Genomic DNA, 25,955 nt, shown 5'->3' with positions numbered 1-25,955 from the left:
TGAATGAGATCGTTGCTGGGTACAGTAATCTTGGTTGCAGATTTTTCCCTTTCAGTACTGTAAATATATCCTGCCATTCCATTCTGGCCTGCAGAGTTTCTGCTGAAAGGTCAACTGTTAAGTGTATGGGATTTCCCTTGTATGTTATTTGTTGCTTCTCCCTTACTGCTTTTAATATTTTTTGTGTTTAGTCTTTGTTAGTTTGATTAGTATGTGTCTTGACATGTTTCTTGGGTTTATCCTGTATGGGATCTTTGTGCCTCTTGGACTTGATTGACTATTTCCTTTTCCATGTTGGGGACATTTTCAACTATAATCTCTTCAAAAAATTTCTCATACCCTTTCTTTCCTCTTCTTCTTCTGGGACCCCTATAATTGAATGTTGGTGCATTTGATGTGGTCCTAGAGGTCTCTGAGACTGTCCTCAGCTCTTTTCATTCTTTTTACTTTATTCTGCTCTTCAGAAGTTATTTCCACCATTTTATCTTCCAGCTCACTAATTCGTTCTTCTGCTTCAGATATTCTGCTATTGATTCCTTCTAGAGCATTTTTGATTTCAGTAATTATGTTGTTTGCCTCTGTATGTTTATTCTTTAATTCTCCTAGGTCTTTGTTAATTGATTCTTGCATTTTTTCCCTTTTGTTTTCAAGGTTTTTGATCATCTTTACTATCATTATTCTGAATTTTTTTCAAGTATTTTGTCTGTTTCCTCGTCATTTATTTGGACTTCTGTGTTTCTAGTTTGTTCCTTCATTTGTGCAGTATTTCTCTGCCTTTTCATTATTATTTTTTTAAGTTATTGTGTTTGAGGTCTCCTTTTTCCCAGGCTTCAAGGAAAGTTGAATTCTTTTCTTGAAGAAGGTTGAATTCTTTCTTCCTTTTGGTTTCTTCCGTAAGATTGGTCCAGTGGTTTGTGTGAGCTTCGTATAGGGTGAGATTTGTGCTGGGTTTTTGTTTGTTTGTTTTTCTTTCCTCCGATGGCAAGGCTGAGTGAGGTGATAATCATGTCTGCTGATGATTAGGTTTGTATTTTTGTTTTGTTTGTTGTTTAGATGAGGCGTTCGGCACAGGGTGCTACTGGTGATTGGGTGATGCTGATTCTCATATTCAAGTGGTTTCCTTTGAATGAGTTCTCACTATTTGATACTCCCTAAGGTTAGTTCTCTGGTAGTCTAGGGTTTGGAGTCAGTGCTCCCACTCCAAAGTCTCAGGGCTTGATCTCTGGTCAGAAACAAATATTCCACAAATGGTTTGTTATGGCATTAAGTGAGATTAAAACAAATATCCAAAAACAAGAAACCAAAGATGAACCCCAGACAAATGGAAACTACAAAATCAGGAAAATAATAATTAAAACAATGGAATATACACATATACACCCATGAGCAAAGTGAAAACAGTCCAACAAAAATATAGTAGATTTACCCAACGAACAAAAGAAATCAAAAATTATATTTACCAGTTAAGAACAAAACTAACTTTAGCACAAACTGGAAAACAAAACTAAAACGAGGTGCCAAGTGGAGAATAAAGCAATGGTAACAAAACTAACAAATATATTGAGAGGAAAGGAAAGAAAGAAAAGAAAGAATAGATATGCAAAGTTAAATAGAGGTAGATGAGGAAGTTTTATATACATTAAAGATTAGCTGCAAGGGGAAAAGAACAGTAGGGAAGGCAAACAAAGGAATAAATGTAGAAAAAATATAATAGGCTTAAAAATATTAAAGTTATAAAAAAGAGAAAAGAAAAAATGGAAGAAGAAAGATAAAGGGAAAAGAAAGGACAACTTCACCGAGCTGCAAAATTCCAATGTAGAGGCAGAGGTTTATAACAATGATAGAAAGTGTGACTGAATACTCATATACATATTCTCCAATAAACAAAATCAAAACAGTCCAACAAAAATAAAGTACAATATATTGACCTGGTAAACTAAGGAAACCAAAAATTATATCTACTAGAACAAAAGTAATTAAAGCACAAACTGGAAAACTAAACTAAAGCAAGGTGCGAATTGAGGAATAAAGCAATGAAAATAAATCTAACAAATATGTTGAGAGGAAAGGAGGGAAAGGAAAGAAAAAATAGCTGTGCAAAGTTAAATAGAGGTAGACAAAGAAGATTTATATACGTTAAAGATTAATGCAAGGGTAAAAGAACAGTAGGAATAGCAAACAAAGGAATCAGTGTGGAAAAATAATAATAGGTTTAAAAAATTAAAAAAGAGAAAAGGAAAAAGAAAAGAGGAAAACTCCACAGAACTGCAAAAGCCCAACGTAGAGGCAGAGGTTTATAACAACAATAAAAAATGTTACTGAGAAAAAAAAAGCTCAAAAGTTTAATTGGATTTCTTAGTGCCAATAAAATCAACAACTACAACAGAGTGGAAGAAAAGAAAAAAAAAATCCAAAAGAATCTACAGAACAAGTAAAAAAATAAGAATAGTAAATGTTTTTCTTGAGTCACTGCTTTCAGTTTCCCTCACTGGGAATCACAGTCCACCTTACCTCCCTAGGATGCCCTCCAACATGTGCTGATCTCTGGACCTGCTGTGGGGGCAGCTCAGATTCTAATCTGGCCCTACTCCTGTGTGTTCTTGCCTCCAATGTTCACAGCTATCAGAACTAGTGCGTTTTCTTTTGTAGGAACTCTCAATGGCCTTTTATATATTCCATAGTCACAGAGTCTGCTTAGTTGATCATGTGGATTTAATCTGCAGCTTGTACAGCTGGTGGGAAAGTTTTGGGTCTTTTCCCCTAGTCACACTGCCCTGGGTTTCAATTGTTTTATTTCCACCTCTACATGTGTGTTGTCCACTGGGGTTTAGCTCCTGAGGCTGCCCTGGAGCGTTTGGGTTTGTTCCTGTGAGGGCCAGGTGTGGAGGTAGTGCAGTTGCTTGGGTCGCAGGGGTTCTGGCAGCACCAGGTACTCAGGGAGGTTGCCAGCTAGGGCAGCAGGAAATATAGTGCTCTAGAAGGGTATGGCAACCAGTTTTGGCCAATATACTCCAATATTCTTGCCTGAAGAACCCCTTCTCTGACAGAGAAGCTTGGCAGGCCACAGTCTACAGGGTTGCAGAGTCAACACAACAGAAGCGACCTTGTGTGCATAGACGCAAGACATTTTTTGCCTGTGGAAGCTCTGCCCCAGTGAGAGCTGAGCGTGAAGGTGGCACAGCTGCTTGGCTTGTGGGGACCCTGCTGGTGCCAAGCGTGCAGGGACACGGACTGCCTCTGTCACAGGAGTTATGGCCCTATCAAAGTCTTTTTTTGAGCCTCTTGTAGCTGGCAATCAGAAGGGCTCTTTGGCCAGTCTTTCTCCATAGCTCCGCCCATTCAGGCACTTAGAGGGCTCCCTTGCCTGGGGTCCTTCTCTGTTGTTTAGTGAGTCAGGCATATAGAGGGGCCCCCCTGGCTGGGCCCCTACTCTGTAGTTTGGCATATCAGTCACTGAAAGGAGCACCCTGAGTGGGGTCCTACTCTAGTTCAGAGCATCAGGCATTTGATGGGCCAGGCTCTCTATCGTTTAGCTGCCGATGCTGGCATGTAGGGAGAGAGAGGCTATGGTGATGGTTTCACCCCCTACGTATGACTCAGCAGTATCACCTTGCTTCCATGGCTGCCGGGCTTTCCTCCACCAGCATTTCCCAGCACAATCTCCTCCCTCACATCCCTTTGGTCTGTCTCTCCGCAGTCAACAGCAGCCCTCGCCCTGGGATTGTGCCACAATCCCTAAACTCCAGCTCCCAGCTGCTGCGCCTTCCTGGAGACCAGCGTTTCTGTCTGGGGCATGTATGGCTGTGGCAAGGACTGTCTGATTCTCATTCCATTTAGGCTGCCACAGATCAGCTGTTTCACTCTCAGCCTTAAATGTTTCTCCTCTAACTCAGACAATTGCCCTGCTATGGGGATCGGACCCCTGCTTCCGTTCCCCCACCTGCTGAGGGCAGGTCCAGTCCTACTAACACTCCTGTTTTTCCCCCTAGTTCCTTACTCCTACCAAGTTTTGCGTGGTTCTATATATTCTTTTCCGCTGGTCAGGTACTCCTGCCTGCTCTCACCTGGTGTTCTGCATGCACTTCTGTGTCTGAAGGTGTATTCCTGATGTATCTGTGGAGAGAGATGTACTCCACGTCCACCTACTCCTCTACCATCTTGTTCTCAGCCTCTGCCCACTTTTTGATTGGGTTGTTTGTTTTTCTGGTATTGAGTGGCATGAACTGCTTGTGTATTTTGGAGATTAATTCTTTGTCAGTAGTTTCATTTGCTATTATTTTCTCCCATTCTGAGGGCTGTCTTTTCACCTTGCTTATAGTTTCCTTCTTTGTGCAAAAGCTTTTAGTTTATTTAGGTCCCATTTGATTATTTCTGTTTTGTTTTTAATTATCATATGTAAAATAGATAACCAGTGTGAGTTTGATGTATGACACAGGGCATGAAAAGCCAGTGCTCTGTGACAACCTGGTGAGATAGGGTGGGGAGGGAGGTGGGAGGGGGCTTCAGAATGGAGGGGACACATGTATACCTATGGCCAATTCATATGATATATGGCAAAAACCATCACAATATTGTAAAGTAATTATACTCCAATTAAAGTAAATAAATAAGTTAAAAAGAATAAATTGCTTGGCAATTGAAAAGATAATCACTACTTACTAAAAGTATCAAAGGGAACTGGTTACATTATCTACTCAGTGATTGAAGACTTGAACCCTGTTTAATTTATGTTATTCTTAACAGGATAGGAGTACTCCCTGGTGGCTCAGTTGATAAAAAGTCTGCCTGCAATGAGGGAGAACTGGGTTAGATCCCTGGGTCGGGAAGATTCCTTGGAGAAGGTAATGGCAACCCACTCCAGTATTCTTTCCTGGAGAATTCCATGGACAGAGGAGCCTGTTGGGCTACAGTCCATGGGGTTGCAACGAGTTGGACACGACTAACTAACTTTTACTTTCAAACAGGATGTGACTCAGGACACGACTATATGCTCAGGACATGACCGAGCATACACCTACACTTATAAGAAGTAAATGGGATCTTTACCTCAGTCACGATGGTGGAGGAGAACAAGCTGTGGTCATACACCCAGCCGTCCACGCAGGGCTCCGTGTCGAGGTCAGTCATGTTGAGGAAAGTCCCATTCAGGTGAAGGAGCTGCCACTGGGGGTGGAGGAAGCGACGACACTTCTCTGGTTTCAAGTTTGAATCCAGTGGGATGGAAATTCTCAGGAGGACATCAGGACTGAGGACCCCAGTGTCATTATCAGAGGCAGTGGCATTATCGAGGATGTGGACCCAGCAGCGATGACCAGGAACGGCTGCAGTGAAGTTCTCCAACAGTGAGTGACAGACTACTATCATGAGAGAAGGGAGAATTAAAGCCATCTGAAGGATCTGGAATTTCCCCAGGCCACCAACTTTATCCAGGAGCTCCTCAAAGGCCATTGTGAACAGGTGATATTCAAGAGGAGTCAAAATGACTTTCTAGAGAGAAGTTCAAAGGGAGAAAATGTTTTCTTTAATTCACACTAAGTCTATGTGACCTCATGCCAGTTTCTCATGCCTGGGTCTAACCCATCTCATTACGGTAACAGAGCAATGGAATCAGTTTCCCTAGTCCTTTTGAAAGCATGGGGTGGTTGCTTTTTAGCAAAGTTATAGAGAAAATTATTTACCAAAGATATCTGTATCTGATGAACATTAAATCTGTTTAAAGATTTACTCTCTGAATGTGTTTGTCCTTTGTGATTCTGTGAAAGTGGCATAGGACTTTGTCATGTACGTGACCTCTGAATAACCTTAAAGTAAGCTACACAGTCTTCAGTCATTTCTAAAAAATGGAACTTGAGAGACACAAGGACTATTCTAGGAAAGAGCAGAAAACAAATAGTTTTTTCTTGTTTGTTCTGTAACAACACACTCTTTAAGAAAATATAATCCTTTGCTTTTAATTAAAGTGGCATGTGGTACAATTTCTAAGTGGTTCAAAATTGGGAAAGGGGAACAACTAGGCTGTATGTTGTCACTCTGCTTATTTAACTGTTAAGCAGAGTACATCACGTGGAATGCCAGTCTGGATTAATCATGAACTGGAATCATGACTGCTGGGAGAAATAGCAATAACCTCAGATTTGCAGATGATATCACTATAATGGCAGATAGTGGAGAAGAACTAAAGAGCCTCTTGATGAAGGTAAAATTTCAGTTCCGTTCAGTCGCTCAGTCATGTCCAACTCTTTGCGACCCCATGAACCTCAGCACGCCAGGCCTCCCTGTCCATCACCAACTGCCGGAGTTTACTCAAACTCATGCCCATTGAGTCGGTGATGCCATCCAACCATCTCATCCTCTGTTGTCGTCTTCTCCCACCTTCAATCTTTCCCAGCATCAGGGTCTTTTCAAATGAGTCAGTTCTTCGCATCAGGTGACCAAAGTATTGGAGTTTCAGCTTCAGCACCAGTCCTTCCAATGAATATTCAAGACTAATTGCCTTCAGGATGGACTGGTTGGATCTCCTTGCAGTCCAGGGAATTCTCAAGAGTCTTCTCCAACATCACATTTTATATGGAATTTGAAAGATGGTAACGATAACCCTATATGCGAGACAGAAAAAGAGACACAGATGCATAGAACAGTCTTATGGACGCTGAGGGAGAAGGTGAGGGTGGGACCTTCTGAGAGAATAGCATTGAAACAAGTATATTATCATATGTGAAACAGAACACCATTCCAGGTTCGATGCATGAGACAAATGCTCAGGGCTGGGGCAATGGGATGACCCAGAGGGATGGGATGGGGAGGGAGGTGGGAGGGGGGTTCAGGATGGGGAACACATGTAAACCCATGGCTGATTCATGTCAGTGTATGGAAAAAACCACTACAATATTGTAAAGTAATTAGCCCCCAACTAAAATAAATGAATTTATTAAAAAAATAAAAAAAAATAAAAAGATCTTCTGCTCAACAACAACAACAACAACAACAAAAAAGTCTTCCCCAACATCACAGTTCAAAAGCATCGATTCTTTGGCACTCAGTTTTCTTTATAGTCCAACTCTCACATCCATACATGACTACTGGAAAAACCATAGCCTTGACTAGATGGACTTTTGTTGGGAAAGTAATGTCTCTACTTTTTAATACGCTATCTAGGTTGATCATAACTTTTCTTCCAAGGAGTAAGCGTCTTCTAATTTCATGGCTGCAGTCTTCATCTGCAGTGATTTTGGAGCCCCCCCCCAAATAAAGTCAGCCACTGTTTCCACCGTTTCTCTATCTATTTGCCATGAAGTGACTATGCCAAAGCCTTTGACTGTGTGGATCACAATAAACTGTGGGAAATTCTGAAAGAGATGGGAATACCAGACCACCTGACCTGCCTCTTGAGAAACCTGTATGCAGGTCAGGAAGCAACAGTTAGAACTGAACATGGAACAACAGACTGGTTCCAAATAGGAAAAGGAGTATGTCAAGGCTATATATTGTCACTGATATGCAGAGTACATCATGAGAAACCCTGGGCTGGATGAAGCACAAGCTGGAATCAAGATTTCTGGGAGAAATATCAATAACCTCAGATAAGCAGATGACACCACCATTATGGCAGAAAGTGAAGAAGAACTAAAGAGACTCTTGATGAAAGTGAAAGAGGAGAGTGAAAAAATGGCTTAAAGCTCAACATTTAGAAAACTAAGATCATGGCATCCAGTCCCATCACTTCATGGCAGATACATGGGGAAACAGTGGAAACAGTGGCTGACTTTATTTTTCTGGGCTCCAAAATCACTGCAGATGGTGATTGCAGCCATGAAATTAAAAGACGCTTACTCCTTGGAAGAAAAGTTATGATCAACCTAGACAGCATACTAAAAAGCAGAGATATTACTTTCCCAACAAAAGTCCATCTAGTCAAGGCTATGGTTTTTCTAGTGGTCATGTATGGATGTGAGAGTTGGACTATAAAGAAAGTTGAGCACCGAAGAATTGATGCTTTTGAACTGTGTGTTGGAGAAGATTCTTGAGAGTCCCTTGGACTGCAAGGAGATTCAACCAGTCCATCCTAAAGGAGATCAGTCCTGGGTGTTCATTGGAAGAACTGATATTGAAGCTGAAACTCCAATACTTTGGCCACCTGATGCAAAGAGCTGACTCATTGGAAAAGACCCTGATGCTGGGAAGGATTGGGGGCAGGAGGAGAAGGGGACGACAGAGGATGAGATGGCTGGATGGCATCACCGACTCGATGGACATGGGTTTATGTGGACTCAGGGAGTTGGTGATGGACAGGGAGGCCTGGTGTGCTGCGGTTCATGGGGTTGCAAAGAGCCGGACACGACTGAGTGACTGAACTGAACTGATGGGACTGGATGCCATGATCTTAGTTTTCTGAATGCTGAGCTTTAAGCCAGCTTTTTCACTCTCCTCTTTCACTTTCATCAAGAGGCTCTTTAGTTCTTCTTCACTTTCTGCCATAAGGGTGGTGTCATCTGTATATCTGAGGTTATTGATATTTCTCTGGGCAATCTTGATTCCAGCTTGTGCTTTATCCAGCCCAGAGTTTCTCATGATGTACTCTGCATATAAGTTAAATAAGCAGGGTGACAATATACAGCCTTGACGTATTCCTTTTCCTATTTGTCTAACTCAATGAAACTATGAGCCATGCCGTGTAGGGCCACCCAAGATGGATGGGTCATCGTGGAGAGTTCTGACAAAATGTGGTCCACTGGAGAAGGGAATGGCAAACCACTTCTGTATTCTTGCCTTGAAAACCCCGTGAACAGCATGAGGGTAAAAGAGGAGAGTGAAAAAGATGGATTGAAACTCAACATTAAAAAAACTAAGATCATGGCATCTGGTCCAATCATTTCATGTAAACTGAAGGGGGTAAAAATGGAAGCAGTGACAGAGTCTCTTTTTTTGGTCTCCAAAATCATTGTGGACAGTGACTGCAGCCATGACACTAAAAGATGCTTGCTCCTTAGACAGAAAGCTATGAAAAAACTTTGGTTGTTTTTCAGTCGCTAAGTTATGTCCACTCTTTGTGACCCCATGGACTGCAGCTCTCCAGGCTCCTCTGTCCATGGAATTCTCCAAGCAAGAATACTGGAGTGGGTAGCCATTTAATTTTCCAGGGGATCTTCCTGACCAGTGGATCAAACCCGTATCTCCTGCATTGTAGGAGGATTCTTCACCAAATGAGCCACCAGGGAAGCCCATTATGTTGAGGTAGTTTCCCTCTATACCCATCTCTTCTGAAGTGTTTTTAATCATAAACCTGTGTTGAATTTTATGAAAAGCTTTTTATGCGTCGTTTCAGATTTTTAAAAAATTTTTTAATGTGTTGTTGTGGTGTATCACAGTGATTGATATGTGGATATTAAAAAATCCTGCATACCTTGTATAAATCCCACTTGATTATAGTGTATGATCCTTTTATATGTTGTTGGATTCAGTTTGCTACTATTTTGTTGTAGATTTTTGCATCTATGTTCATCAGTGATATTGGCCTGTAATTTTTCTTTTGTGTGTGTGTGTGATGTTTGTCTGGTTTTGGTATCAGAGGGATGGTGGCATCATAGTATGAGCTTGGGAGTGTTCCTTCCTCTATAATTTTTTTATTACTTTTTTTTTGTCTACACTGTGTGGCATGTGAGATCTTAGTTCTTTGACCAGAGATAGAACCCGAGCCCTCTGCAGTGTAAGCACAGAGTCTTAACCACTAGGCCACCAGGTAAGTCCCTTCCGCTATAATTTTTTGGAAGAGTTTCTAAAGGGTAGGTGTTAACTTTTCTCTAAATATTTGATAGAATTCATCTGTGAAGTTATCTGTCCTGGACTTTTGTTTGTTGAGGGATTATTAATCACAGTTTCAATTTCAGTATTGTAATTGTTCTGTTCATATATTCTGTTTCTCCCTGGTTTGTCTTGAAAAGTTGTACCTTTGTAAGAATTTATCAGTTTCTTCTGGGTTGTCCATTTCATTGGCATACTGTTGTATTTCTGTGGAGTCCCTTGTAACTTCTGATTTTATTGGTTTGAGTCTCCCCCCTACCCTTTTTTTTTTTTCTTGAGGAGTCTTGCTAAAGATTTATCAATTTTGTTTGTTTTTTCAAAGACCAACTTTTAGTTTCATGGATCTTTGCTTTTGTTTTCTTTGTCTCTATTTCATTTAATTCTGTTCTGATCTTTATGATTTCTTTCCTTCTACTAACTTTGGGTTTTGTTTGTTCTTCTTTCTCTAGTTGGTTTAGATATGAGTTTAGGTTGTTTATTTGAGATTTTTCTTTTTTCTTGAGGTTAGATTGCATTGCTATAAACTTTCCTATTAGAACTGCTTTTGCTGTGTTTCATAGCTTTTGGATCATCATGTTTTCATTGTCAATTGTCTAGGTATTTTTTAATTTTCTTTTTGATTTTTTTCGCTGATCCACTGGTTGCTTAATAACATTTTGTTTTATCTTTTTGCGTTTTTTTTCCCCAGTTTTTTCCCTGTAATTGATTTCTAATCTCATAACATTGTAGTTGGAAAAGATTCTTGATGTGATTTCAATTTTCTTAAATGTATCAAGGCTTGATTTGTGGCCAAATGTGATCTTTCCTGGAGAATATTCGATGTGCTCATTGGAAGAAAGTGTGTTCTGTTTCCTTTGGATGAGTGCTCTATAAATATCACTGAAGTCTATTTGATCTAATGTATCATTTAAGGTCTATGATTCTTGATTAATTTTCTTTATGGATGATTATCTCCATTGGTGTAAGTGGGTGTTAAAATCTTCCATTTTATTGTTACTGTTGATTTCTCTTTTTATGACTGTTAACATCTGCCTATATGCTGAGGGGCTCCTATGCTGGGTGCATATATATTTACATTTGTTCTGTATTCTTCTTGGATGATTCCTTAATCATTATGTACTATCCTTGCTTGTCTCTTAATATTTATTGTTTATTTATTTATTTGGTGGTGCCAGGTCTTTTTTGCAGCATGCAGGATCTTCAACTGTGGCATGCAGGATCTAGTTTCCTGATCAGGAATCAGACCCAGGCACCCTGCATTGGGAGCACAGAGTCTTAGCTACTGGACCACCAGGTAATTATTTTTCCTTGTCTCTAGTAACAGTCTTTATTTTAATGTCTATATTGTCTGATATGAGTATTAATATTCCAGCTTTGATTTCCATTTTCATGGAATATCCTTTTACATCTCCTCACTTTCAATCTGTGTGTGTCCCTAGGTCTGAAGTGGGTCTCTTGTAGACTATATATATATATATAGGTCTTACTTTTATATCCATTTATCCAGTCTACATCTTTTGGTTGGAGAGTTTTATCCCTTTACATTTAAGACAATTATTGATATGTATGTTCCTATTGCCATTTTCTTACTTGCTTTGGATTCATTTTTGTCAGTCTTCTTTCTTCCATTCTTCTTTTGATCTCTTATCTTGCGGTTTGATTAATGTTGTGTTTGGTTGCTTTTTATTTTTTTCCATGTGTCTATTTTTTGCTATTGGTTTGCAATTCCCATGAGGTTTTTAAAATTTTTGTTTATTTTATTTCTTTGGCTGTGGTGGATCTTCATTGCTGCATGTGGACTTTCATCATTAGTTGTGATGAGTGAGGGCTGCTCTTCGTTACTATATGCAGGCTTCTACTTGTGGTGGCTTTTTTTGTTGTTGTGGAGCACAGACTCTATGTGCCCGAGGTTCAGTAGTTTCAGCATGTAGGATCAGTAGTTGTGGCTCACGGGCTCTAGAACACAGGTTCAGTAGTTGTGTGTGTGAACATAGCTCAGTCATGTGTGACTCTTTGTGACCCCAAGGACTGTACAGTCCATGGAATTCTCCAGGCCAGAATACTGGAGTGGGTTGCCATTTCCTTCTCCAGAGGACCCTCCCAATCCTGGGATAGAACCCGAATTTCCTGCATTGTAGGCAGATTCTTTACCAATTGAGCCACCAGGGAAGCTCTCAGTAGTTGTGGTCATGGGCTTTGTTGCTCCACGGCATGTGGGATCTTCCTTGACCAGGGAGGGAACTGGTGTCCCCTGCATTGCAAGGCGGATTCTTCTGGACCACTGGACCATCAGGTAAGTCTCACTGCCATGAGGTTTTTATATAGCAATCTATATATGTACAAGGTAATTTTAAATGGCTTGTTTCCTAATTTCAAATGCATTTTCATTTCCTGCATTTGGGTTCTCCTGTTCTCATAATTATTGCTGGTTTTGATATCATATTTGCATGATGATTTCTTATAATTACTTTATGTTTGCCTTTACCTGTGAGCTTTTCCATTTGTGATTTTCTTATATCTAGTTGCCTCTTCAATACATCCCTTACCTAGAGAAGTTCTTTTAGAATTTTTTTATGGTAGTTTGACAGTGCTGAATTCGCTTAGTTTTTACTTGTCTGCCAATTTTTATTTCTCTGCCTAATCTGAATGAGAGTCTTGCTGGGTAGAGTATTCTTGGTTGTAGGTTTTCCCCTTTAATCATGTAAAAATTATTGGCCACTCTTATTTATTTATTTTTTTACTATGGACCATTTTTAAAAAGTCTTTATTGAATTTATTACAATACTGCTCCTGTTTTATGTTTTGGTTTTCTGACTGCCAAGCGTTTGGGATCTTAGCTCCCTGACCAGGGATGGAATCTGTCTCCCCTTGCTTTGGGAGTTGATATCTTAACCACTGGACTGCCAGAGAAGTCCCTTTCTGCACTTTATTGATGAGAAAATGCGGCAGTGTATTGTGTTGGACAAAAAGTTTGTTTTTTCTGTCAAATGTTACTGAAAATCCTGAACAAACTTTTTGACCAACACAATAAGTGACTCATTCCTGTATTCAGCTACCAAGATCCCTGAAAGTGGCAGAAGTACTTACAATACTTGTTGGTGTTTGAGCTTATAATATTTAGGGGCTTCTTTCTATTTTTTTTTAGAATATGTGCTATAAATATACACTATGTGCACAAAATTGCTAGAGCACATGCCAAGCTTTGGGAGGAAATCATGCTTGTGAGTGACTCGCAGGTTTAAACTTTGAAGTTTCTTGGAAAATCTCCTGGTGAATAAACAGAGGGCAGTTTGACTCCAAAGTCTGTGATCCCTTGTTTATAGTACATGTTTTAGGTACTCATATTTTTCTAGAATTTGTAGAACAGAATATGAGTTTGTATTTTTGACCCAACACGTGAAGTGGTGGATTTTAGATAAAAGGCAAAAAAATTTGTTGTCAAGAATCATGTGACAAATAAGCAAGAGACAGTTGACTGCATTTATGTGTAGTTCTTTCATCAGGTGGTTAGTAGAATCTGCTCGGTCAGTATTGATAAGTACTGATTATCAGCAATAAACCACTCGAGGGCTTAAAGGAACATAAAAGTTTGCACAGAGACATGGAGTAAAGAATGCTGAAATAACCCAGAATATGGAGGTGAGCAGGAAAAGGAAGTGGTTATTGGGTTGGAGGGAAGACAAACTGCAACCTGCTTTCTCCTTATTGAGATAGACAAACTGTTTTTTCTATTAAAAACAGGGGCATTCAGATGAGAATATAAACTCAGTTTCTTCTCTGTAATGTCTGTCTCATGGAAAAGAAGTTTTGCATATTGTGAAAATACTGCTTCATTTAGCTCATTTCCTGATGTGAATCTCCAGTAAATGTGCTCTCTTGGATTCCCTATACACTTCTTTGGCTTCATTTTCAAAGTATCAGTGTGGCTATATAATTTCCTTGTGTCTCCCTAGCTCCCTACACCATCTTTCATATCATATTCACACCTGTTCTTGCATATATAATATGTTATACTAGAAAGAAAAGTAATGTATCTCTCTTGTCCTGTTGGGTGCCAGTGCTCATCACAATACCTGGCACTATGTTGGCAAATGATACATATTTCTTGTTGTTAAAGGGTTTGACAGTGACCATGCGGGAGAAACTAGAGACAGCACAGACCAAAACTACTGTTTGACTTGTTCTGCACACCCAACCTTTGTAAAAGGATCTGTCTTCTTTCCTTTGTGAGGTGAGCTTCACAGAGTACATGACAGTTTTCTTTTTTTTAACATGTATATATGGAATTTATTTTTTTTTATTTTTATTAATGTATTTATTTTAGTTGGGGCCTAATTGCTTTACAATATCGTAGTGGTTTTTGCCATACATTGACATGAATCAGCCATGAGTTTACATATGTTCCCCATCCGAAACCCCCCTCCCACCTCCTTCCCCATCCCATCCCTCTGGGTCATCCCATTGCCCCAGCCCTGAGCATTTGTTTCATGCATCGAACCTGGAATGGCGTTCTGTTTCACATATGATAATATACATGTTTCAATGCTATTCTCTCAGATCGTCCCACCCTCACCTTCTCCCACAGAGTTCATAAGACTGTTCCATGCATCTGTGTCTCTTTTTCTGTCTCGCATATAGGGTTATCATTACCATCTTTCATACATGACAGCTTTCAAAGAGTGGGGACATGAATCTATTTATTTCAAAGGTTGTAACAGTGTTGTGAGAGACAGGCACTGATTTCGAGATAAAAGATGAAGAAATAAGACTCATATGGGACTGATTACATTGTGTGGAGTTGGTTTTGTCATATCACACTGTCAGTCTCTTCACTGGAGATTGATGTTGAGAACTTCTCTCAAAGTACAGATTTTGGGGTGGTCCTAAGATGGCGGAGGAATAGGGCAGGGATACCACTTTCTCCTCTACAAATTCATCAAAAGAACATTTGAATGGTGAGCAAATTCCACAAAACAACTTTTGAACGCTGGCGGAAGACACCAGACACCCAGAAAGGCAGCCCATTCTCATCAAAAGGAGGTAGGACAAAATATAAAAGACAACAAGAGAGACAAAAGAGTTAGGGACAGAGACGCGTCCTGGGGAGGGAGTCATGAAGGAGGAGAAGTTTCCAAACACTAAGAAACCCTCTCACCTATGGGTCTGTGGGGAGTTTTGGAATTTCAGAGGGCAATATAACCAGGTGAAAAAAATAAACCCACAGATTATTCACCTAACTGCAACTCCCAGCAGAGAAGTAGCCCAGACGCTCGTGCCTGCCAGCAGTGAGTGGGGGCTGAACAGGGAGGCATGGGTTGCATGCTTAGGGTAAGGACCGGGCCTGAATACCCTGAGGAGAATCTGAGGGAGCTAATGTGAGAAAGCAACCCAAACTGTAGGATAGCCAGAGAGAGAAAAAAAGAGAGAGAGAGAGAGAGAACTTTCCTGTGAAAAGCTCTAACCTAAGGCACAGCCTAGCCCGCTCACAGAACAAAGGATTGAGCAAATACCAGAGGAGAGCTAGCCGACTGAAGACTGGCCCCTCCCCATGCTGGAGGCAGAGAGGTAGGTGGGTGGCAGCCAGAGCCGGAAGGTGAGGGGCAATCTTGGCCCCAGAGATGGCATCCACCACTAAACTGTGAGCAGGCTCCCAGTTGCTAACCAAGTCTTCCTGGGATCCTGGATGGTTGACATTGGCCAGGAGGGTCACAGCCAGAGATCAGCTGCTCAGAGGAGACACACAGCACACCTAAGACGGTACTCTTACTGAGCACCCAGGAAACCAAGTGTCTGGGACAGGGAAGGTGATTAAGACACACAGACAACCCGGGACAGTGTGCTCACCAAGCACCTGGTCACCTGAGCTGCTTGGACCTGGGATGGACACAAAACTCACACCCAACCAAGTCTGTGCCTTTGTGGAGTACCCGAGAAACTGAACCTGAGCAGCTTAGACCTGGGAAGTGCACACAACCCAGGGCCTGCTTTGGACAGTTCCCCTGCAGAGCAATCTGGAGCCTGAGCAGTGTAGACCGGGAAAGAATACACACCGTGAGCGGGGGCAAACTCAGTGTGGCCCAGACACTGTGAGCACTCCCCACACATGCCAGTGATATTTGTTCACAGTGTTCCTCCCTCCCACAGCACAACTGAACAAGTGAGCTTAAATAAGTAACCACCCCAATGTTCATCGCAGCACTGTTTACAATAGCCAGGACATGGAAGCAACCTAGATGTCCATCAGCAGACGAATGGATAAGGAAGCTGTGGTACATATACACAATGGAATATTACTCAGCCATTAAAAAAAATACATTTGAATCGGTTCTACTGAGATGGATGAAACTGGAGCCCATTATACAGAGTGAAGTAAGCCAGAAAGAAAAACAACAATACAGTATACTAATGCATATATATGGAATTTGAAAGATGGTAACGATAACCCTATATGCGAGACAGAATAAGAGACACATACGCATGGAACAATTTTATGGACTCTGAGGGAGAAGGTGAGGGTGGGACGTTCTGGGAGAATGGCATTGAGACATGTGTATTGTCATATGTGAAACAGAGCACCATTCCATGTTCGATGCATGTGACAAGGGCTCAGGGCCGGGGCAATGGGATGATCCAGAAGGATGGGATGGGGAGGGAGGTGGGTGGGGGGTCCGGGAAGGGGAACACATGTAAACCCATGGCTGATTCATGTCAATGTATGGCAAAAACTATTACAATATTGTAAAGTAATTAGCCCCCAACTAAAATAAATAAATTTATTAAAAAAAAAAAAAAATAAGTAACCACCTTTGGCCCCTTGTGTCAGGGTGGAAATTAGACACTGAAGAGACTTGCAAGCAGAAGAAGCCAAAATAAACAAAGAGGGAACTGCTTTGGAAGCGACAGGTGCAACAGATTAAAACCATGTAGTTAGCATTGACTACATTGGAAGGGGCCTATAGACCTTGAGAAGAAGTATAATCTGGAACAAGGAACTATCTGAAACTGAACTGACCCCACACTGCCCTCAGCAGCTCCAGAGAAATTCCTAGATATATTTTACTATTATTATTTTTTGATTTAAAAAAATTTTTAATTTTTAAGTTCTTTATTGCTCCTTTATTTTCATTTTTATAACCTACTATTACCTTGCAAAAAACCCCCTTATTTTTAAAGCAAATTTCATGTATATATTTTTTATAATTTTTGTGATTTTTTTTAATATTGTATTTTTAAGAGTGTAACCTCTACTCTGGATTTTTAATCTTTGCTTTTTGGCATTTGTTATCAATTTTGTACCTTTAAGAATCTAATCTTCAGTACCCATTTTTACTTAGGAGTGTGATCACTGGCTCGATTGCTCTCTCCCCCTTTTGACCCTCCTTTTTCTCCCCCAGGTCACCTCTATCTCCTCCTTCCCTCTTCTCTTTTCTACCTAACTCTGTGAATCTCTTTGGGTGTTTTGGGCTGTGGAGAACACTTAGGGAACTGATTACTGGCTAGATTTGTCTCTCTCCTTTTGATTCCCCCTCTTCTCCTCCTGGTCACCTCTATCTCCGTCCTCCCTCTTTTCTTTTCCATTTAACTCTGTGAACCTCTCTGGGTGTCCCTCACTGTGGAGAATCTTTTCACCATTAACCTAGATGTTTTATCATCAGTGCTGTATAGATGGAGAAGTCTTGAGGCTACTGTAAGAATAAGACTGAAAACCAGAGGCAGGAGGCTTAAATCCAAAACTTGAGAACACCAGAAAACTCCTGACTCCAGGGGACATTAATTGACAAGAGCTCATCCTAAAGACTCCATACCTACACTGAAACCAAGCTCCACCTGAGAACCAACAAGTTTCAGAGAAAGACATAACAAGCTAATTCTCCAACAACACAGGAACATTACCCTGAGCATTAAAATACAGGTGCCCAAAAGTCACACCAAACCCATAGACACCTGAAAGCTCACTACCAGACACATCATTGCACTTCAGAGAGAAGAGATCCAGCTCCACCCACCAGAATACCGACGCAAGCTTCCCTAACCAGGAAACCTTGACAAGCCACTTGTCCAACCCCACCCACAAGGAGGAACCTCCACAAAAAAGAGGAACCACAAACTTCCAGCATACAGAAAGGCTACCCCAAACACAGAAATCTAAACAAAATAAAAAGGCAGAGAAATATTCAGCAGGTAAAGTAGCATGATAAATGCCCACCAAATCAAACGAAAGAGGAGGAGATAGGGAGTCTACCTGAAAAAGAATTCAGAATAATGATAGTAAAAATGATCCAAAATCTTGAAAACAAAATAGAGTTACAGATAAATAGACTGGAGACAAGGATTGAGAAGATGCAGGAAATGTTTAACAAGGATCTAGAAGAAATAAAAGAGTCAATCAGTAATGAATAATGGAATATCTGAGATGAAAAGCACTCTGGAGGGAACCAACAGTAGAATAACTGAGGCAGAAGATAGGATAAGTGAAGTGGAAGATAGAATGGTGGAAATAAATGAAGCAGAGAGGAAAAAAGAAAAAAGAATTAAAAGAAATGAGGACAACCTCAGAGACTTCTGGGACAATGTTAAATGTCCCAACATTCAAATCATAGGAGTCCCAGAAGAAGAAGACAAAAGGAAAGGCCATGAGAAAATACTCGAGGATATAATAGTTGAAAACTTCCCTAAAATGGAAAAGGAAATAGCCACCTAAGTCCAAGAAACCCAGAGAGTCCAAATCAGGATAAACCCAAGGTGAAACAACCCAAGACAAATATTAGTCAAATTAACGAAGATCAAACACAAAGAGCAAATATTAAAAGCAACAAGGGAAAAGCAACAAATAACACACAAGGGGATTCCCATAAGGATAACAGCTGATCTTTCAATAGAAACTCTTCAGGCCAGAAGAGAATACCAGGACATACTTAAAGTGATGAAAGAGAAAAACCTGCAACCCAGATTACTATATCCAGCAAGGATCTTATTCAAATATGAAGGAGAAATCAAAAGCTTTACAGACAAGCAAAAGCTGAGAGAATTCAGCACCACCAAACCAACTCTTCAACAAATGCTAAAGGATCTTCTCTAGACAGGAAACACAGAAAAGGTTTATAAACTCAAACTCAAAACAACAAAGTAAATGGCAACGGGATCATACTTATCAATAATACCTTAAATGTAAATGGGTTGAATGCCCCAACCAAAAGACAAAAACTGGCTGAATGGATAAAAAAACGAGACCCCTATATATGCTGTCTACAAGAGACCCACCTCAAAACAAGGGACACTTACGACTGAAAGTGAAGGGCTGGAAAAAGATATTTCACGCAAATGGAGACCAAAAGAAAGCAGGAGTAACAATACTCATATCAGGTAAAATAGACTTTGAAATAAAGACTGTGAAAAGAGACAAAGAAGGGCACTACATAATGAACAAAGGATCAATACAAGAAGATATAACAATTATAAATATATATGCACCCAACATAGGAGCACTGCAATATGTAAGGCAAATGCTAACAGGTATGAAAGGGGAAATTAACAGTGACACAATAATAGTGGGAGACTTTAATACCCCACTCACACCTATGGATAGATCAACTAAACAGAAAATTAACAAGGAAACACAAACTTTAAATGATACAATGGACCAGTTAGCCCTAACTGATATCTATAGGACATTTCACCCCAAAACAATGAATTTCACCTTTTTCTCAAGTGCACACAGAACCTCCTCCAGGATAGATCACATTCTGGGCCATGAATCTAGCCTTGGTAAATTAAAAAAATTGAAATCATTCCAAGCATCTTTTCTGATCACAATGTGGTCAGATTAGGTGTCAACTACAGGAAAAAAAAACTATGAAAAAGTCCAACATATGGAGGCTAAACAACAGGCTTCTGTGTAACCAACAAATCACAGAAAAAATCAAAGTATGCATAGAAATGAATAAAAATGAAAACACAACAACCCAAAACCTATGGGATTCAGTAAAAGCAGTGCTAAGGAGAAGATTCGTAGCAATACAAGCTTACCTCAAAAAACAAGAAAAAAAATCAAATAAATAACCTAACTCTACACCTAAAGCAACTAGAAAAAGAAGAAATGAAGAACCCCAGGGTTAGTAGAAGGAAAGAAATCATAAAAATTAGGGCAGAAATAAATGAAAAAGAAACAAATGAGACTATAGCAAAAATCAACAAAACTAAAAGCTGTTTCTTTGAGAAGATAAAATAGACAAACCATTAGCCAGACTCATCAAGAAACAAAGGGAGAAGAATCAAATCAACAAAATTAGAAATGAAAATGGAGAAATCACAACAGACAACACAGAAATAGAAAGGATCATAAGAGACTACTATCAGCAACTATATGCCAATAAAACGGACAACTTGGAAGAAATGGACAAATTCTTAGAAAAGTATAACTTTTCAAAACTGAACCAAGAAGAAATAGAAAATCTTAACAGACCCATTACAAGCACAGAAATTGAAACTGTAATCAGAAAGCTTCCAACAAACAAAAGCCCAAGAACAGATGGTTTCACAGGTGAATTCTATCAAAAATTAGAGAAGAGCTAACACCTATCCTACTCAAAATCTTCCAGAAAATTGCAGAGGAAAGTAAACTTCCAAACTCATTCTATGAGGCCACCATCACCCTAATACCAAAACCAGACAAAAATGCCACAAAAAAAGAAAATTATACGCCAATATCACTGATGAACTTAGACGCAATAATCCTTAACAAAATTCTAGCAAAGAGAACCCAACATCATATTAAAAAGATCATACATCATGACTAAGTGCGCTTTATCCCAGGGATGCAAGGATTCTTCAATATTCGCAAATCAATGTGATACACCACATTAACAAACTGAAAGATAAAAACCATATGATTATCTCAATAGATGAGAGAAAGCCTTTGACAAAATTCAACATCCATTTATGATAAAAACCCTCCAGAAATCAGGCATAGAAGGAACATACCTCAACAAAATAAAAGCCATATATGATAAACCCACAGCAAACATTATCCTCAATGGTGAAAAATTGAAGGCATTTCCCCTAAAGTCAGGAACAAGACAAGGGTGCCCACTCTCACCACTACTATTCTCTCACTGCTACTATTCAACATAGTTTTGGAAGTTTTAGCCACAGCAATCAGAGCAGAAAAAGAAATAAAAGGAATCCAGATTGGAAAAGAAGAAGTAAAACTCTCACAGTTTGCAGATGACCTGATCCTCTACATATAAAACCCTAAATACACCACCAGGAAATTACTAGATCTAATCAATGAATATAGTAAAGTTACAGGATATAAAATTAACACACAGAAGTCCCTTGCATTCCTATACTCCAATAATGAGAAAACAGAAAGAGAAATTAAGGAAACAATTCCATTCACTATTGCAACAAAAAAACAAAATAAAATACTTAGGAATAAATCTCCCTAAAGAAACAAAAGATCTATTTATAGAAAACTATAAAACACTGATGAAAGAAATCAAAGAGGACACAAATAGATGGAGAAATATACCGTGTTCATGGATCAGAAGAATCAATATAGTGAAAATGTGTATACTACCCAAAGCAATCTATATATCCAATGCAATCCCTATCGAGCTACCAACAGTATTTTTCACAGAACTAGAATAAATAATTTCACAGTTTGTATGGAAATACAAAAAAACCTCAAATAGCCAAAGCAATCTTGAGAAAGACGACTGGAACTGGAGGAATCAACCTGCCTGACTTCAGACTATACTACAAAGCTACAGTCATCAAGACAGTATGGTACTGGGACAAAGACAGAAATATAGATCAATGGAATCAAATAGAAAGCCCAGAGACAAATCCATGCACCTATGGACACCTTATCTTTGACAAAGGAGTGAAGACTACACAATGGAGAAAAGACAATCCCTTTAACAAGTGGTGCTGGGAAAACTGGTCAACCACTTGTAAAAGAATGAAACTAGAACACTGTCTAACACCGTACACAAAAATAAACTCAAAATGGATTAAAGGTCTAAATGTAAGACCAGAAACTATAAAACTCCTATAGGAAAACATAGGCAAAACACTCTCCAACATAAACCACAGCAGGATCCTCTATGAACCACCTCCCAGAGTAATGGAAATAAAAGCAAAAATAAACAAATGGGATCTAATTAAACTTAAAAGCTTTTGTACAACAAAGGAAACTATAAGCAAGGTGAAAAGACAGCCTTCAGAATGGAAGAAAATAATAGCAAACAAAGCAACAGACAAACAATTAATCTCAAAAATATACAGGCAGCTCCTGCAGCTGAATTCCAGAAAAATAAACGACCCAATCAAAAAATGGGCCAAAGAACTAAACAGACATTTCTCCAAAGAAGACGTACAGATGGCTAACAAACACATGAAAAGATGTTCAACATCACTCATTATCAGAGAAATGCACATCAAAACCACAATGCGGTACCATCTCACGCCAATCACAATGGCTGCTATCAAAAAGTCTACAAACAATAAATACTGGAGAGGGTGTGGAGAAAAGGGAACCCTCTTACACTGTTGGTGGGAATGCAAACAGTACAGCCACTATGGAGGTTCCTTAAAAAACTGGAAATAGAACCTGCCATACGACCCAGCAATCCCACTGCTGGGCATACCTAGCAAGGAAACCAAAATTTAAAGAGAAATGTGCACCCCAATGTTCATCGCAGCACTGTTTACAATAGCTATGACATGGAAGAAACCTATCCTAGATGTTCATCAGCAGATGAATGGATAAGAAAGCTGTGGTACAAATATACGATGAAATATTACTCAGCTATTAAAAAGAATGCATTTGAATCAGTTCTAATTAGGTGGATGAAACTGCAGCCTATTTTACAGAGTGAAGTAACTCAGAAAGAAAAACACCAATATAGTATATTAATGCATATATATGGAATTTATAAAGATGGTAAGGGTGACCCTATATGCGAGACTGCAAAAGAGACACAAATATAAAGAATAGACTTTTGGACTCTGTGGGAGAAGGTGAGGGTGGGATGATTTGAGAGAATAGCATTGAAACATGTATGTTATCATATGTGAAATAGATTGCCAGTGCAGGTTTGATGCATGAGACAGGGTGCTCAGGGCTGTTTTCCTGGAGCAACTCTGAGGGATGGGATGGGGAGGGAGCTGGGAGTGGGGTTCAGGATGGGGAACACATGTACATCCATGGATGATTCATGTCAATGTATGGCAAAAACTACTACAATATTGTAAAGTAACTAGCTTCCAACTAAAATAAATAAATAAATTTTAAAAAAGTACAGATTTTGGCCTTTAATTTTCTCTAGTTTTCTTTGAATTTTAGTTGAAGCAAATTTTGCACAGGAAAGCATGAATAGATTGAAATTATATACAGATACATGAGTATTTCAATAGTTAAAATATAACCAAGGTCTTAATCAAGATAGAAAAATCTGAATTCCCTGGAAGATCCCCTCATTTATATCCTGTACAACAGTAATAACTGCCATCACCACAGCCTCACTCTCATTTCCTCACTTCCCTATCCTGTGCGTTGTTCTGATCTCCATTGCTATATCGAAGTTTAGTCTGATTTTTACCTTCAAATATAAATGATCTAAGGATTCTGTGACAGCCTCCTTTCCTCATGCCCATTCATGGAGAATCATCCATTCTGTTGCCTGTAGCAGTGGGATGTTCTCCTCCTTATTATTTTATTTTCCATTAGATGAATACACTGCAGTTTCTTTAAGTACTTTGATATCGGTGGACTTTTATTTGCTTCCAGTTTGTATACAGATTATTTGTGTGTTAGCATAAGAGCTTCTTTAGTATATCTTGTTCATTATCTCATGAGGGGATACTTTGGTACAGCCAGGTGGAGAAATTTTAAATACAATTCTACAAGTTTTGAAGACTCAAATGCACAGAAAGCACAAGGACAGTATAGATCGACTGCCAAGCTTAAGAAAGTAATTATTGAATTGTACATTTTATCTCATCCTAGGAATATCCTAGTAGACTGCTTTTGCTTTTAACTGCATTGTGCTTTCCCACCTTTTCAGTATTCACTAAGACAGAGACTTATGTTTCTGAATCCTAGACAGTCAAAGTGGAAGGAAAAAGCAGAGATAATGCTCAAGAGAGGATGTGGTTATAATTGCTGTGATCTGTGATGTTTCTTCTGCTGTAATGTCTAAGTCTAGTTCTCTCTGAGTGTTGTTCAGTCGCCAAGTTGTGTCTGACTCTTGGGACACCATGGACTGCAGCACCTCGGGCCTCCCTGTCCTTCACCATCTCCTGGAGTTTGCCCAAGATCATGTCCGTTTAATTGATGATGCTATCCAACTCTTATTCTCTGTTGCCCACTTCTCCTCTTGTCTTCAATCTTTCCTAGCATCAGTGTCTTCCAATGAGCGGCTCTTTGCATCAGGTGGCCAAAGTATTAGAGCTTCAGCTTGAGCATCAGTTCTTCCAATGAGTATTCAAAGTTGTTTTCCCTTAGGGTTGAGTGGTTGGATCTCCTTGCTGTCTAAGGAATTCTCAAGAGTCTTCCCCAGCACTACAGTTCAAAAACATAAATTCTTTGGCATTCTGCCTTCCTTATGGTACAACTCTCACATCAATTACTATCTCATGTCTCACACACTCTCTGGGTGTGGTAGATCATTAGAGTGGACTCCTGTTCCTTAGATGATTTCTAGGTAAAATGTAGACCCCCCGAAGTGGGAAGCTTTGATTCCATTTCCCATGGTGTATGTTTGCTTTCCTGAATCCTTATACTTTCTCTTGGTCCTAAGAAATCAGATATGAAGTTTAAATTTCCCAGAATTGTGTTAGACTCCAGGAAACTGTGCTCCCGGGTGATGGAGACACAGGTAGTCTCTTTTCCAGCTTCAATCACGATTTGAGAAAAGAGAAATTCTTCCCAAAATTGGGGTTGTGGGACAAGAAAGAGGACTCCCAACAGAAAAATGAAAGCCCCCTCTTTGATCTTTAACCCATAATGTTGACTTTGTGTGAAGATACCACAAAGGAGAGATTTGGGGATATATCAGTTCAGTTCAGTCGCTCAGTCGTGTCTGACTCTTTGCGACCCCATGAATTGCAGCACGCCAGGCCTCCCTGTCCATCACCAACTCCCGGAGTCTACCCAAACCCATGTCCATCAAGTCGGTGATGCCATCCAACCATCTCATCCTCTGTCGTCCCCTTCTCCTCCTGCCCCCAATCCTACCCAGCATTAGGGTCTTTTCCAATGAGTCAACCCTTCGCATGAGGTGGCCAAATATATATTTGGGATATATACACTCAAATTATTCTGGAATCCTTCCAACTTGGAGGGCTTTGAGCCTTCAAGTTAAAATCAGAGACTTGTAGTAAAGCAAAATGTGGCAACCAGGCTGCATTTGTGGACTACCTAATAGTTCTGATTTTATGCTTTTTGTCTCATCAAATCTCTGTATCCACAGGGAAAAGTCAAGTCCTTTGTATGTTATATTTGCTTGACAAGTGTGTGCTAAGAGACACAGATGCATAGAACAATTTTATGGACTCTGAGGGAGAAGGTGAGGGTGGGACGTTCTGGGAGAATAGCATTGAAACATGTATATTATCGTATGTGAAACAGAACACCATTCCATGTTTGATGCAGGAGACAAGGGCTCAGGGCCGGGGCAATGGGATGACCCAGAGGGATGGGATGGGGAGGGAGGTGGGTGGGGGGTCCAGGAAGGGGAACACATGTAAACCCATGGCTGATTCATGTCAATGTATGGCAAAAACTATTACAATATTGTAAAGTAATTAGCCCCCAACTAAAATAAATAAATTTATAAAAAAAAAAAAAAAAGAAACTCAATATAATGTCAACTGTTTCTGGCAGCTTTAGAGCATGTTTGCTTTTTAAAATTATACTATGTTGTTACATATATGAATGTTCATTGCATGAACCCTCATCCACAAAGAGAATTATTAGTACTCTTGAGTTTATTGTTTTTAAAGTGAAAGGTTATGTTTCAAACTGAATCTGTCTTAAGTTACTGTTAACTTCTCCTATATGAACTAGCCATGACACTTGAAATATAGTTTTTTTTCTCTTGAATCATACACTTAATTATTTTAAACTTTTTATTTGAGTATAGTTGATTTAC

General features: G+C 39.7%; 1 protein-coding gene across 1 annotated transcript in view; it reads right to left on the bottom strand.

Annotated features, from left to right (window-relative positions):
• LOC145523074 (solute carrier family 22 member 10-like) overlaps positions 1-25,955 on the bottom strand; it is a 68,970-nt gene that overhangs the window by 23,501 nt on the left and 19,514 nt on the right. Inside the window, exon 4 of the mRNA XM_081532867.1 lies at positions 5,047-6,596. Within this exon, the coding sequence (XP_081388993.1) occupies positions 5,047-5,448 (402 nt within the window). The 5' untranslated portion in view covers positions 5,449-6,596. The remainder of the gene's footprint in view (positions 1-5,046; positions 6,597-25,955) is intronic.

The sequence above is a fragment of the Giraffa tippelskirchi genome, chromosome 10 (genome assembly GCF_054371585.1).
Source record: "Giraffa tippelskirchi isolate mGirTip1 chromosome 10, T2T-mGirTip1v1.2.pri, whole genome shotgun sequence".
Lineage (NCBI taxonomy): Eukaryota > Metazoa > Chordata > Mammalia > Artiodactyla > Giraffidae > Giraffa > Giraffa tippelskirchi.
Note: the sequence above shows the minus strand (reverse complement) of the source record. Positions and strands in the feature narration are given on the sequence as shown.